The 15546-nt window shown below is 41.3% G+C and overlaps 1 protein-coding gene across 3 annotated transcripts in view; it reads right to left on the reverse strand.

The window, feature by feature from the left end:
- Positions 1–15546, reverse strand: part of ociad1 (OCIA domain containing 1) — a 41257-nt gene that overhangs the window by 25147 nt on the left and 564 nt on the right. For all 3 annotated transcript variants that reach the window (XM_080187774.1, XM_080187766.1, XM_080187757.1), the window contains exons 2-4: positions 4281–4365; positions 2560–2613; positions 2432–2479 (exon numbers count right to left, since the gene is read on the reverse strand). In XM_080187774.1, the coding sequence (XP_080043900.1) occupies positions 2432–2479; positions 2560–2613; positions 4281–4365 (187 nt within the window). The remainder of the gene's footprint in view (positions 1–2431; positions 2480–2559; positions 2614–4280; positions 4366–15546) is intronic.

The following is a 15546-nucleotide window of genomic DNA, read 5'->3' on the forward strand; positions in this document are numbered from 1 at the left end:
CAGTAAATGAGCAATTGAAGATCTCCAATGAGTAGATCATTTCAGCACGCTCCAGATATATTGCCAAGAGGAAGAAATTAGAGCTTCCTAAATGACTAAAAAATAATACAGATTGAAAAGAGGCAGAAAAAGCAGCACAAGATAAATGTCAGATTTATTTTCAGTAGCGAACCCAAATACAAGGCATACAGAGAACCACCGAGAAAAGTAGTGAGGGACAAAAATGTGAGAGAATAAATAAATAAGTGGATGACAGTCTTTTCTAAACAGTAAAGAAAGAATAGGTCTGATTAGGGACCATAAAAGATTTCCAAGTGGAGGGAGGACATGGTTGGGGTACTAAATGACTAATTTCCATCTGTCTTTACTAAAGAAGATGCTGCCAATGTCACAGTAAAGAAAGTAACAATGAAACTGGATGGCAAATAATGTATGTACCCAAAAGTTTAGGAGTATTGTTGAAAAACTGTCTGATCCAGACGTGATGTATTCTAGCTTACTGAGACAATTTAGATGGAGATTGCCATCACGTTGGCCATTATGTTTGAATCATCCTTAGATATGGAAGTGGCAAAGTACTGAGGATTGCAAATGTCATATCCTTGATTTATGAGGTGGTGAAATGTTGTTAGGGGTAGGCAGAAACATGGGGTTGAGGTTACAGTCAGATCAGCCATGACCTTATTGAATGGTGGAGTAGGCTCGAAGAATTGAGTGGCCTATACCTGCTTTTAACTTGTGTCCCTGTGTTTAAAAATATAAAACATCAGGTCCAGGAACTCACCATCTTTTGTGAGGAAACTTTGATATCATAATCTGGGACAAATTTAAACTGGTCTTATAAAAGTATGGGTTAATAAACAAAAGCCAGCACACATTTGTTAAAGGAAACTACTGTATTTACTATCTTGATTGAATTATTTGATGAAAAAGAGAGGGGCTTGATGAGGGTGGTGTATCTGATGCAAATTTGAGGCTTCAAAAGTATTTGATAAAGTTCCACATAACATGGTGCTTAGTAAAATTATACCTCATGAGATTACATAAAGTGGCAGGATGGACACAGGGACAGAAAACAACTGGATGGAAGTATGCAGTAGTGTGCACAGAGGTTAGTCTTGGCACCACTACCCTTTTGATATATATTAATGACCTAAGCTTGGGCCTTATTTTAGAGTTTGGAGATGATACAAAAGTTAAAAATGTAGTAAATGTTGAGGAAGATAATAGCAGTTTAAGAGAATGTAACAGAACTAATGAATGGTATAATTTTAAAGGAGAAGTAGAAGAGAGGAAGCTGGCCATGGTGGGGATGTAATGGTATATACAAAACTCTTTGAAGGGGGCAGGTCAAATTGAGAAGGTTGAAAAAAAACTTAATAAATAGATACACAGGAGTAAAACAAGGAAGCTAAATCTTCATAAAACACTTAAATCCTAGCTGGAGTACAATGGTTAATTATAGCGGTGTACTTCACACAGGATGCCAAGGCCTTACGGAAGATTCAGAGATTTGCTTAAATGGTACCAGGAATGAAAAGCTTCAACTATGTGGAGAGATTATAAAAACTGGGACTTCTTGGAGCAGGGAAGGTTAAGAGAAGATAGTGATAGGTGCTTAAAAAAATTATGAACAAATTGAGAAATTTATTTCTAGGCTGAAGGGTCAAAAAGCAGGAAGACAGATTAAAGGTAACTAGCAGAAGCACAAAAAAATGTTGACTTCCAATAATCTGGAATACATTCCTTGAAAGAGAGATGGAAGTTGATTTAATAAATTTCTAGAAGAGAATTGGCTAAGTACGTCAGTAATTTTTCAAAACTACAGAGAATCAAAAGGCAAGTGTACAACTCTTTCAAAGAGCAAAGTTATACTAGGCTGAATAACCACTTCCTGCACTGTATCATTCTATAATTCTATTCTAATACCTTTTGATTAGCCACACATCCAACCACTTTTTAATCATTTCCTCTAGTATAGAAGAATCTTTCTCCAATTATGAAGGCAGAAGATAGTACGTGGACTATTTCTCAAATAATGTCAAAAACATGAGGTTTAGAGATTCTTCCAACAGCTCACTCAAGGCAAACTGCCATTTAACACTAGGCTCTGGTTAAACCATTAGTGGGGAATCAGTAGCTTTACTTTGTTTCATTGTCAATTTCACGTTCCTATGCAATTTGAGTGCTTAATCCAAAAAAAACTAGATTCTATTCAGACTTCCCAACTTTTAATGTTGAAAATGTACTTTGTGCAGAAACTAAAACAAATATTTTTAACACTATCGTTCTGAATTTATCACCATCATGAAAAGGCTGCTTCCACCAAAGTAAGAAAAACTCCTCTACTATTATGGAACTAGAAGATCAACAATGTGCATTAACTTCAAGTTGGTTAACTTTTGCCTAAGGAATGCATAGCTTCACTTACATGCAACTTTAGGTATGGATCCAAATCGAGTTGAAGTAGAAAGGATTCCTAAATAGAAGTACAGAAACACCATCAATTTAATGAATACAATAATAATCAAAAATTATGTTAATTACTTTAAAAGTTACCTCTAGAGATTAGAACTTGAGTTACCAGCATACTCATCCCAGAAAAAGGCAATGCTGTAAAGTGCATTCAAACAAATTGACAATTAATTTGAATTACTGCTGAACTATTGAATAGTGACTAAAAACTATGACTCTAAACTGTGATGCAAAAAAACTCCACAATAAAATTATAAAGATATTTCCACACAAGGACTGAGCTTTGTTAAAAGTGATGTTACCGAGTTTGAAGTGGGAGACACAAATGCAAGAAAAAGGTTTCTTCTCTCTGAAGGCCTTTAAGGTGTAGAGTTTTGGGTAATCTACATCTGTTCACAGCAGGCCTGAGTATAAATTACTGCAAAGACAGTCTGACACACAAAAAAACTTTGGATATGATCGCAACATACTGATGCCTGAATGATTAAGTTTCACGCCTTGTTTATAATTGGAACCCAAACCTTAAAAATAGAATTACTTTCATGTTCTGATAGTATCCAACCTTTTTTAAATTGAAGCCTGACAAATTAATTTAAATGGTTGCTTGAGGTGAAAAGTCAACAATAATGTCATGAGGATGACTGAAAACAAAAGAACTTGTACTTGTTTTTGAAGCTCTTTGGGTCATGCAGAGGCACAAGTTTTAAGGTTTACAGTAGTCACTTTAGCAATAATATATGGAAATACAGTAGCCAACTTATAAACAAGGTTTCACAAATAGCATGATCAATCGGAATATATGTTGAGGAAAAGCAGGACACTACTGTAGAGAACTCCCTTATCATTAGGTATTTTACAACCATTTGAAAGTGATAATAAGGATTAGAGAGGGGATTAAGGGTTATGGTGAGAGGGCGGGAAAGTGGAACTGAGCAGCGACAGATCAGCCATGATCTTATTGAATGGCGGGGCAGGCTCGAAGGGCTGGATGGCCTACTCCTGCTCCTATTTCTTATGTTCTTATTCGATGTAAACTGCATCTGAATAATGCAGCTGAGTGTGTTTCTGTGGTACAATGCTACGGTATCAATTGATAGATGTGCTCAAGTTACTGGCTTTGGGCAGGAACCCTTAACCTTCTGAATCAAAGGCATGAATATGAATGTTGAGCAAAGGCTGACACCTGTTCTCGTGAATAATTTAAAATAGAAGAACTACTGCAGATGTTTGAGGGCCAGATGTGGATTTACCTCTGCTTGCAGATTGAACTTTTACTAGCTCCTGTTATTTGGAATAAAAATATTACACAATTCAAAATTTAATTCAGCAGGGGCAGAAGATGAGGGAGATGAAAGAAATAAATATCTCAAATTGGGCAGTTTACAAAAATTTAAACTGGAGACTGTTAAAAAACTGCTTCAAGTGCCTGCTATTTAAATTAAAAATAAAGATATGCTATCATATATAATTATTGTTCAAACACAGGTAACAGTTAATAGTTATAGGTAACTACTTACTAAAATTATGTTACTTAATCAATGTGATGGCACCATGTAAGTAGGAGCAAATAAATGAATGTGCATCATTATTGCACGCTGAATCCTACAAATTCAGAAGTCTTTTAACTGGTCACCAGAGAAATACATCCCAGACCAGAATTCAGTATACCTTGAAATTATTTTAATTTGAAAGATTATTTAACAGATCCAAATGTGATGCTGCTTTTACACTAAAGTAAATTTCTACTAAAATAAACATTGAAATATCAGCTCAACAAGTGCAAGTGACCAAGAATTGATACATACATCTATAATAGAAGCTCTCCTGATTGCATTCTCTGAATACTCTTCTTTCTTCTTCTGTAGGAATGTACGAAGCATCCACTGGACCCTTGGGAATGACAAAGGGATTCATTTCTTATCTGATCAGAAAAGACAAAACTTAATTGCTCATTATAAACTTCATGGCTGGTTTGATAAATGCACTGCCAAGTGTGCAGCTGAACCATTCAGACCAAGTAGGTCCAAGGATCAATTTTCGATTGGTGTACCAGCCAACATTATAACAAATGTGAGGATTATTATTACTGCTTCCCTGTAAACAGTTCAAGGGAGTCTAACATGGTTTATAGATATGGAAGCCAGTTATTTTTAAATTAGATCAGAATTATGAATTCCTAAATATGCCTTGGCAACAGATCATAAAAATCTAAAGGAGAAAACGGAGTACCATCCTGTGAGTAGACTACAATAAATTAAAAGCTTCACAGAAAGGCAGGTTAAATTTAACTGTTTGTGCAACATGTAAAAGGAGAAAGGCAGGGAGCTATGTATATCCAAGTTCCTTATACAAGAACAGTTTAGGATTTAGATTACAACTTTTTATTTTTCATTTGAGAGAGACAAGCAAGGTCTCCAATGTAAAACATAGAAACTTGTATTACTTATTATATTGTATATTTTAATCATTTGTTGCAGATATTAAAACCAGAACAGTGTTCAATGTATTATTGTCACATTTCTCCACTTTCACAAATGGTATCACAGTATGGAAATGATGCTGGAGTGCCATGTAGACCGAGTGCTAAGTTGAGAATTTGGTACATGTGGGAATTTGGTGGAGAGAGAGAAAAATAGGTGATCTTGCAGCTGATAAGAATTCTTTTGTTTCAAGCTAGTAACTTATTATCTTAGTTAATTAATAACTAATTAAATAAAGTTAGACAGACTTTAACAGGGATTGTAGCTGCAATATGTGGGAATCTATGAAATACGCTGCATTCTTGGACAACTATATCTGCATTAAGTGTCAGCAGCTTAAGCAGCTGGAGTCACATTGTGAGACATCAGGAAGCAGGAGAATTACCTGGGCAATTTGTTCCAGGAGGCAGTCATAGTACTTAGGTTAGGCAGAACTTGAGTTAGTCAATGGTCAGGGGCAGGAAATGTGATTGGAAGTCAAAAGGTTTATAGGAGTCCTCATTCAGTGATGGAGGACCCCAGTCTCTGCCTTTGACCAATCAGGTGTGAGGTACTTACTACCTGGTGGATGAGTAGGGCTACAGGACAGATAAGTGAACTGACCATGGCACCACAATGCAGGATGTTATTTAAGAGTTCCAGTAAGGGAGATGCAAAATGAAAAGTTAAGGCAATGGAACTGAGAGGTCATGTGGGGAAAGACCAATAGAGTGGGCCAGGAGACAGTTCAACAGTAATTGTGCTTCCAGGAAGGTTACGCACAGAATAATAGTAAAGAAACAAAGGGAACGGTTCTTTATCTGAATGAGTACGCAACAACAGTAATTGACTTCATTAGTAAGAGTGTAGAAGACTGTATGCTCAAGAAGCAAATCTGTGTGTTCTCCAACAGGAAACCATGGATGAACAGGGATAGCCACTGCTTCCTGAAGTCAGGAGTTCAAGTCGGGTGACACTGACCTATACATGAAAGCCAGATTCAATCTAAGGGGATCCATCAAAGATCAATCAAAAGACAATACCAGACCAAGCTAGAGTCCCAGGCTAGCCACATCAACCCTCGCCGACTATGGTAAGGTCTGCAAGACATAACAGGCTACAAAATGAAGGCATTTAAAATCATTGGCTGCAACGCACCTCTCCCTGATCACCTCAAATCATTCTACACCCCTTTTGAGCAAGAGGTCAATGAGAGCATGCCCTCCACCCTGGAAGGATCTATATGTGGTCACTATTGCAGATGTCAGAGCAGCTTTCTTGAAGGTCAACCTGCAGAAAGCAACTGCCCCAGATGGGGCACCCAGACATGCGCTCAGATCCTGTGCTGATCAGCTGGGGGAGATATTCGCAGATACCTTCAACCTCTCTTTACAACAATCTGAAGTCCCAATCTTCAAGAAGGCGACCATCATCCCAGTACCTAAGAAAAACCAAGCAGCATGCCTTAATAGCTATTGGCTGGTGGCTCTGCCTTCCATCATTATGAAGTGCTTTGAAAGGTTAGTCATGGCACAAATGAATTCCAGCCCCCCAGACTACCTGGATCCACTACAGTTTGCCTACTGCTGCAATAGGTCCACCATTTCCCTGGCCCTGCACTCAACTCTGGAACACCTAGATAACAAGGACACCTATATCAATAAATAGGAGTCTGACTATAGCTCAGCCTTCAACACCATTATTTCCACGAAACAGCTCCAAACTCCATGGCCTGGCCTCAGCATCTCCCTCTGCGAATAGATCCTGAACTTCCTAACTCACAGACCACAATTAACAAGGATAGGCAACAACCTCTCCTCCACGATCATCCTCAACACCAGTGCCCCACAAGGCTGTGTTCTCAGCCCCCTATTATAATCCTCATACACCTATGACTGTGCAGCCAAATTCCCCTCCAATTCGATTTTCAAGTTTGCTGATGACACCACTGTAGTGGATCAGATCTCAAACAATGACGAGATAGAGTACAGGAATGAGATAGAGAATCTGGTGAACTGAGCGGCAACAATAATCTCTCTCTCAATGTCAATAAAACAGAATAAAGAAATTTGGCAGGTCAGCTATGATTCTCACCAACTTTTACAGGTATACCATAGAAAGCATTCTTTCTGGTTGTATCACAGATTGGTATGGCTCCTGCTCGACTCAAGACTGCAAGGAACTACAAAAAGGTTCTGAATGTAGTCCAATCCATCATGCAAACCAGCTTCCCATCCATTGACTACACTTCCCGCTGCCGCGACAAAGCAGCCAGCATAAGTAAGGTCCCCACGCATTCTATCTTCTTCCTTCGGGAAAAAGATACAAAAGTCTGAAGTCACGTACGAACTGACTCAAGAACAGCTTCTTCACTGGTGCTGTCAGACTTTTGACTGGATTACCTTGTATTAAGTTGATCTTTCTCTACACCCTAGCTATGACCATAACATTACATTCTGCACTTTGTTTCCTTTTTTATCAAGAAGTGCAAGAAATAATACTTTTCACTATGTTAACACACGTGACAATAATAAATCAAATCAAAATCAAAGTGTAAAGCATTTGCAATAAGATAGATGAATTAGTGGCACAAAGAGGCTAATGGCTTAAATTTAATCACATTACAGAGACATGGTTACAAAGTGACCATATCCGGAAATAAATATTCCAAGGTGCACAAATACTTTGGAAAGACAAACAGAATGGCAAAAGAGGGTGATAGCTCCGATAGTAACAACATTGAGAAAGAGGCTGGGCTCAGAAGACCATGAAGCACAATCAGTATGGATGGAAATTGGGAACAGCCGGAGTCAGAAAATGTTGTCAGGAATAGTTTATAGGCACGAAAACTGTAGTTATACTATTGGACACAACATTAAACAAAAAACTTATTGGAGTGTGTAAAAACATCCAATAATTGTAGGGACTTTAATCTTCATGTAGACTGGACCAAATTGACAAGGGTAGCCTAGAAAATGAGTCAGTAGAACGTTCAAGAGAGTTTCCTGAGGCAGTACTTTGTGGAACCAAGTAGAGAAAAATCTATTTTGGATCTTGTGAGGTAGGATTATTTAATATCATAGTCAAAGGTCTGCTGGGAAAGAGTGATCATATTACAATTTGGAAGTGACATATGTCAATATCAACCACAGTCACCCCCAGTACACTTAAGGGACACAGACCAACGCAGAAAATGAATACTTGGAGCAAATCCAAAACGTGCAATCTGAAATATTGTCAATCGAGGACAAGTCAGAGTTAGGCTCACCCAAGTAGTAATTACAGAAACATTAACCTATTTTGAACCTACTTTGACAGGAACAATCTTGCCTACTCAAATACTTGCCAGCCCATCACTCTTACTGGTTACCATGGTTGCAAAAGCTCAATACTATTATGCTCAAAATCAGAAACAGAAAATTTTGGAAGTACTCAGCAGATCAGACAATGTACGTATGTCAGCTGGATATGAACAAAACGAAGCAAGTGCAGTCCCCCTCAGCTAGCGACAGTAGGGATGGCACATAAATAGGGGCAGATGCAAGTGACTTAGCTCTTAAGAATCTGTTCCAACAAGCTCATGGATGATCTTTTACCCAAATTCCACCCTTCTCACACTATCCTCGTTTATCAAAAATCTAGCAACCTTTCTTGAACATTCTCAACTGAACAACCACATCTGAAGCAGAAAATCCAAAGATTCACAATGCTCTGAGTTAAGAAATTTCTCCGATCAAACTTGAAATGGCCAACCCTTTATTATAAGAATGTGACACCTTGTTCGAGATTTTTCAGTCAGCAGAAACAACTCTTCAGCATCTACCCCGTAAAGCCTTTAAGAGTTTTGCATGTTCCAATTAGATCAACTCTTACACTCCTCAATTCCAGGGGATTTAGGCTTAGTCTAGGCCTCATAGGACAATTTTCTTATTGAGTCTTATGAATCTAAAACAGTTTGCAGATAATCTAAGTTTTCCAGGAATATTCCTGGAATAGTGAACAGTTTTGGCAAACAACAGCAGGACTTCATTGTGCTGTGTGTGGTCCAGGGCATTCACAGAATCCCTACAATGCAGAAGGAGACCATTTGTCTCATTGAGTCTGCACTGATTCTCCATAATCCCTCTCACTGAGCTGACTAATCCCCCTAAACCGTGCATCTTGGGACACTAAGGCGCAGCTTAGCATGATCAATCCACCTCACCTGCACATCTTTGGATTGTGTGGAGGAAACCCATGCAGACAAGGGCAGTCACCCAAAGCCAGAATTGAACCCAGGTCCCTGGCACTATGAGGTAGTGCTAACTGCTGTGCCATCATGCTGCCCATTCTATAAATATGATTATCCAATTACTTGAACAGTTCTGAATCTTCAATAATTTGTGCACGTAAACCCCTAGGTCCTGTTGATCCTGCACCTCCATTGGAATTGTATTTCTAATGATTGGTGCCTAAATTAGTCATAGGCATTGAGTTTGTGTACCTTGGACTAAAGGAACAAAGATGGAGGTAGTACCAGGGGAATGGTGAGAGTGGGAGATTGTAATGAGTACTGTGGCAAAGGTGGAGGCCAAAATGTGATTGAACAATCCAGTAGCTGCAGCAAAGATTGATTAATGGTGGATCAAAAGATTAGACAATTGGGTTTTTGAGTGCAGTTGTTAGTCAATTGGGAAAGAACATTTTCTAGAAGCAGAAACAGAAGGAACTAGAGTTGGGAAAAGAAACATTGATGACGATGGACAAACAATGAGGGCCTTGACACAAGTAGTCATTTTGAGGCTGGTTGCGGTGTTTCCGAAGATGACTGATCAGGCCAATTCGGGCACGGGAAGTCCTGACACATATTGGACAGACTTGCGTAGACACTGTAGTTGTTGCGCTGATGGCTCTGGACTTGCGCAACTCGCGCTTAAGTTGTGCTTCAGCAATACACCTTGCTTTGTGAGCTTGACAGCCTTTGTGGTTGAGGCAGAACCAGGTAGGGCAGTTTTGTGCCAGCGTTTCCCAGGTGGTCATGTCTATGTCAAGCGACTTCAGGGAGGCTTTGAACGTGTCTTTGAAACGTTTCTTCTGCTGTCCATGCGAGCATTTTCCAGCAGACAGCTCCCCAAAAAGGAGCTGCTTGGGTATGCGCTTGTCTGACATACAGACGACATGACCTGCCCACCGGGCCTGCGCTCTCATCAGCAATGTGTGGACTGATGGTAGACTTGCTCTACAGAGAACTTCAGTGTCTGGTACTTTGTCTTGCCATCGGATGCGTAATATTCTGCAAAGACAAGTCATGTGGAAATGATTGAGCTATCTTGCATGCCTTTGATACACAGTCCACATTTTGCAGGCATACAGGAGAGTAGCGAGTAGCACAGCGCAGTAGACCCTCAGTTTTGTTGCTGGGCTGATTCCTCGACATTCCCATACAGTGGAGCGCAGTCTACCAAAAGCAGAACTTGCCTTTGCTATTCTGCAGTTAACTTCTGCATCAATAGTCACTGCTTGGGAGAGGGTGCTGCCAAGATAAAGTGAACTGGCCCACTGCTTGTAGTTTCTGCCCTTTGATTGTAATTATGAGTTCTGTGTACAGTGCATGAGGAGCCTAACTTCAGTCTTTTTAATGTTGATGGTGAGTCCAAAGTTGTCAGCAGCCGTGGAAAATTTGTCCATACTGACTTGCATCTCTGGCTGAGCCACCATACAGGGCGCAGTCATTAGCAAAGAGGAAATCTCTCAGAACAGTTTCCTTCACTTTGATAATGGCTTGCAGTCTCTTCAGGTTGAAAAGCTTCCCCTCCACTCTGTACTTGAGGCTGATTCCAGCGAGACTGTCCTGGAAGGCGTCATTCAGCATGGCAGTAAACATCATGCTGAACAGTACGGGTGCAAGCACACAGCCCTGTTTGACGCCATTGGTGACTGGGAATGCCTCAGAGGATTCTCCGCCATCAAGTACTCTGGCCATCATGGAACAGGCGTACCATCTGAATGAATTTGGGATAGCAGCTGAACTTTGACATGATCTTCCACAGGCCTTGCTGGCTTACAGTATCGAAGGCTTTCGCGAGGTCAACAAAGGTTGTGTAGAGCTTGCGATTCTGCTCCTGACACTTCTGAAGTTGGCACGCAGCAAAAATCATGTCAGTAGTCCCATGACCTTTGCAAAAGCCACACTGTGACTCTGGAAGCAGGCCCAGCTCCAGATGACTGACCAGACGATTTAGCAGGACTCGTGAGGGTTTTTCCTGTGATGGAGAGCAGCGAGATTCCTCGGTGGTTGTTGCTTACTTGTCGATTGCCCTTCCTCTTGTAGAGGAATACAATGGAAGCATCTTTAAGTTCCTGAGGAATGGATCCTTGCTTCCAAAAGGACTGGAACAACACGGGAAAAAGGAACAGATTATGTGACAGCGCAATACAGGGTAGTGATTAAAGTGTCTCAGCGGTGATTGATATGATGGAAGTAGTGAGGTGTACATGATGGCAAGGTCAATTGGGTGGCCATGAATAAGGGGAGTGATCAGTGGCAGTTTTGGTGCTGCTTCATGCTCCCATCCAGACCTCAAAAAAACTCATCAACTTCGCTTCCAGTTTGCACCCCTCCATTGCCTTCACCTGATCCATCTCAGACGTTTCCCTTCCCTTCCTTGATCTGTCTCCAACAATAAACTATCCACCAATATCCATTACAAGCCCACTGACTCCCACAGCTATCTGGACTACAGCTCTTCACACCCCACATCCTGCAAGGAGTCCATCCCTTTCTCTCAGCTCCTTCACCTTTGCTCCGATGGTGCCACTTCCCAAAGTGGTGCTTCTAATATGTACTCCTTTCTCTAAACCGTGGATTTTCATCTACAGTTGTCGACAAGGCTCTCAGCATGCAGTCCCATGCAATGACCCTCACTTTTCTTCCAGGACAGAGTACTGCTTGTTCTCACATTTCACCCTGCCATTTTCACAAACTCCAACATGAAGTCACCACCAAACAATCTTCCCTTCACTCCCTCTGTCAGCATTCCACAGAGACCATCCCCTCTGGGATAACCTAATCCACTCCTCCGCTATACCCAACACCTCTCCCTTCACTCATGGCACATTCCCATGCAATCACAGAAGGTGTAACACTTGTCCCTTTACCTCTTCTATGCTCACCATTAATTCCAGGTTAAGCAGCATTTCCCTTGCACCTTTCAATTGGCACATTGCATTCGCTGCTCCCAAGGGGTCCCCTCTATATTGGAGAAATCAAACGTAGACTGGATCATTGTGTGCACACACCCACCGGAGGTGCTCAGCAAAGCAATCAGGATCCTGACTTTCCACATGCTTGCCATTTTAACACATAATCCTGCTCCCATGCCCATGTCTGTCCTTGGCTTGCTGCAATGTTCCAGTGAAGCTCAACACAAACTGGAAGAACAGCATTTCATCTTCCAGTTAAGCACTTTACAACCTTCCAGTCCAACATTTTCATCCAGTACAGTTTACAGCTTCCCTGCCATTTGGCCATTCACAACCTTTATTCTTTCTGTGGACAGCTCTTAGCAGACTATTCCTCTGGTTTCTATGGCCATGACTCATCTTTCATTCCATCCCCCCCGCGGTATAAATATCTACCGCTTTCTATGCCTTTTAGCATTGACAAATGGTCATCTGGACTCAAACTATCAGCTCTTTTCTCTCCTTACAAATGCCACCAGACCAGCTGACATTTTCCAGCATTTTTCTCTTTTAGTTTCATATTCCAGCATTGACACTAATTGGCTTTTATTTAATAAAGATGGGGGAGTTTACATAAAGGAGAATAGGTGTGGAAAGTTACAGCATGATGAATTGAGATGGAGGTCGAAATCACCAAGGGTAAGTAGTCACCCTGTGTCTTGGGCAGTTTTTTTGTTGGGGGGGGGGGGGGGGGGGGTGGTGAATTGTTGAACTCACCACAAAGCAAAGCACTCATCCCATTTGCATTTGGTCTCCTCACTGTAGAGATGACTACACAGTAAGCAGCAAACAGTATCTTTATTAAAGTGAAAGTACAATGCCTTCTCTACAAGGGATAACCAGCCGTGGTTATCAAAGGAAATAAAGGAGTATTAAATTAAAAGCTGATGCACTCAGAGTGGCTAGAAGTAGTGGGCGAATAGAAGATTGGGAAAGGTGTAAAAATCAACAAAGAATGACTAAGAAGTTGATAAAGAAAGGAAGGATAGACTATGAAGCTAAACTAGCACTAAATATAAAAAAGGACAGCAAGAGTTTTTACAAATAGATAAAGAGGAGGAGGCTGGCTAGAGTGAATGTTGCACCCTTAGAAGAGGAGAGGGGGGATTTAATGGTGGGAGATGAGGAAATGGCGGAGGCCTTAAATAAGTTTTTTTGCCTCGGTCTTCACGGAGGAGGACGCGAATAGTTTGCCAGATATTAAAGATAGAAGAATGGTAGGAGCTGAGGGCCTGAATGCGATTACTGTCACTAGAGAGGTCGTGCTTGATGGACTAACGGGACGGATGGTGGACAAGTCCCCAGGACTGGATGGAATGCTCCCCAGGGTTCTGAAGGAAATGGCAGAGGTGATAGTGGATGCCTTAGTGATTATTTACCAAAACTCGCTGGATTCCGGGGAAGTGCCAGAAGATGGGAAAATGGCTAATATTACGCTGCTGTTTAAAAAGGTAGCAGACAAAAGGCAGGGAATTATAGGCCGGTTAGTTTAATGTCTGTTGCTGGAAAAATGCTTGAATCCGTCAAAGAAGAAATAGCTAGGCACCTGGAAAGGAATGGCTTGATAGAGCAGACGCAGCACAGATTCGTTAAGGGGAAGTTATGTTTGACAAATTTATTGGATTTCTATGAGGATGCGACTAGTGTGGTAGACAGAGGGAAACCGGTGCATATGGTGTTTCTTGATTTTCAAAATGCATTTGATAAGGTGCCTCACAAAAGGTTGCTTCAGAAGGTTAGGGTGCATGGTGTTGGGGGTAAGGTGTTAGCGTGGACAGAGGATTGGTTGTCTAATAGGAGGCAGAGAGTTGGTATCAATGGGTGCTATTCTGATTGGTGGTTGGTGACTAGTGGAGTGCCACAGGGATCGTTGCTGGGGCCTCAGCTATTTACCATTTATATAGATGATCTGGAGGAGGGGGCTGAGTGTAAGGTAACGAAATTTGCTGATGACACAAAGATAAATGGAAAAGCAAATTGTACGGAGGGTGTGGAAAGTCTGCAGAGGGATCTGGATAGGCTGAGCGAGTGGGCGAGGACCTGGCAGATGGAGTACAATGTTAGCAAGTGTGAGGTTATCCACTTTGGCAAGAATAATAGTAGGAGGGATTACTATTTAAAGGGGGAAAAGCTGCAGCATGCTACGGTGCAGAGGGACCTGGGGGTCCTTGTGCATGAATTGCAAAAACCCAGTCTGCAGGTGCAGGGGGGGGGGGGGTGCGAGGGCGAGGGTCAGTTTAGAACAGAGGAACTTCTTCACTCAAAGGGTGGTGAATCTCTGGAATTCTGCCTGTTGAAGTGGTGGAGGCTACCTCGCTAAATATATTTAAGTCACGGGTAGACAGGTTTTTGACAGACAAGAGAATTAAGGGTTATGGGGAGAAAACAGGAAAGTGGAACTGATCCACTTCAGATCAGCCATGATCTTATTGAATGGCAGGGCAGGCTCAAAGAGCTAGATGGCCTACTCCTGCTCCTATTTCTTATGTTCTTAAAGTACAAGTAATTATTTCTTTATCTGGAAGAAATGTTTGGGGCCTCAGAAGGCAAAAGTGATGTTAAATGACTTCCAATTGCATGGGAAGCTGCAGTGAGAAAGGGACAAGGTATTCAGGATGACAGGTTTGGATCAAGGTGTCAGAGCCAACGGTCCCTGTGGAATATTAACAGGAAAGAGGGTGGTGTTAGGGCTGGAGGTGATCTTTTAAAGAGTATTTATGGAAAGTGAGGACAAGGGATTGCAAATATGGCTCTGAGAAGGAGGGGCAGGGTTGAGAGCAGAACTGCAGGAAATTGGTCACGTATCATTGAGGGTCCCCTCAAAGTACAGTGCAAGGAAAATCCTGAGGGAAAGGGTACTGCACAGTAAGAAGTCTCAACATCAACCTAAAATCCAACAGGTTTATTTGGTAGCAAAACTTTCAGAGCAATGCTCCTTCATCACTCACCTAATGAAGGAGCAGCACTCCTTTTTAACTGTACCTACCCTAGTCCAATGATGGCATCACCACATCACAAAAAAGGTTACTGTTATATTGGTGATGCAGCCTTCCACAAGTACAATGGGGATGGAAAAACTGGGAGAATGGAATGGGATGGAATTTTTACAGGAGGCAGGATATGAGCAAGTATAGTCAAGGTCATTAACATGGTGGGCTCAAACATGACTGGATAGTCTAGCTGGAGAAATGGAAACAGAGCCATCAAGAAAGGGAGAACTGTCATAAATGGACCATATCAAGTTGGGAGAATTGAAATCCAAAGTTGATCGAGTTTTGGGCAAAATTAGGGAAAAAGCATCGATACCAAGAAGTGTTAGAGGGAGTCCAAGTAGGACTGGAACAAGGGACATTGCCCAAAGGCATAGAACCCACACAGCTATTCACAACAT

The sequence above is a fragment of the Carcharhinus amblyrhynchos genome, chromosome 1, assembly GCF_965287045.1.
Source record: "Carcharhinus amblyrhynchos chromosome 1, sCarAmb.v2.hapA, whole genome shotgun sequence".
Taxonomy (NCBI): domain Eukaryota; kingdom Metazoa; phylum Chordata; class Chondrichthyes; order Carcharhiniformes; family Carcharhinidae; genus Carcharhinus; species Carcharhinus amblyrhynchos.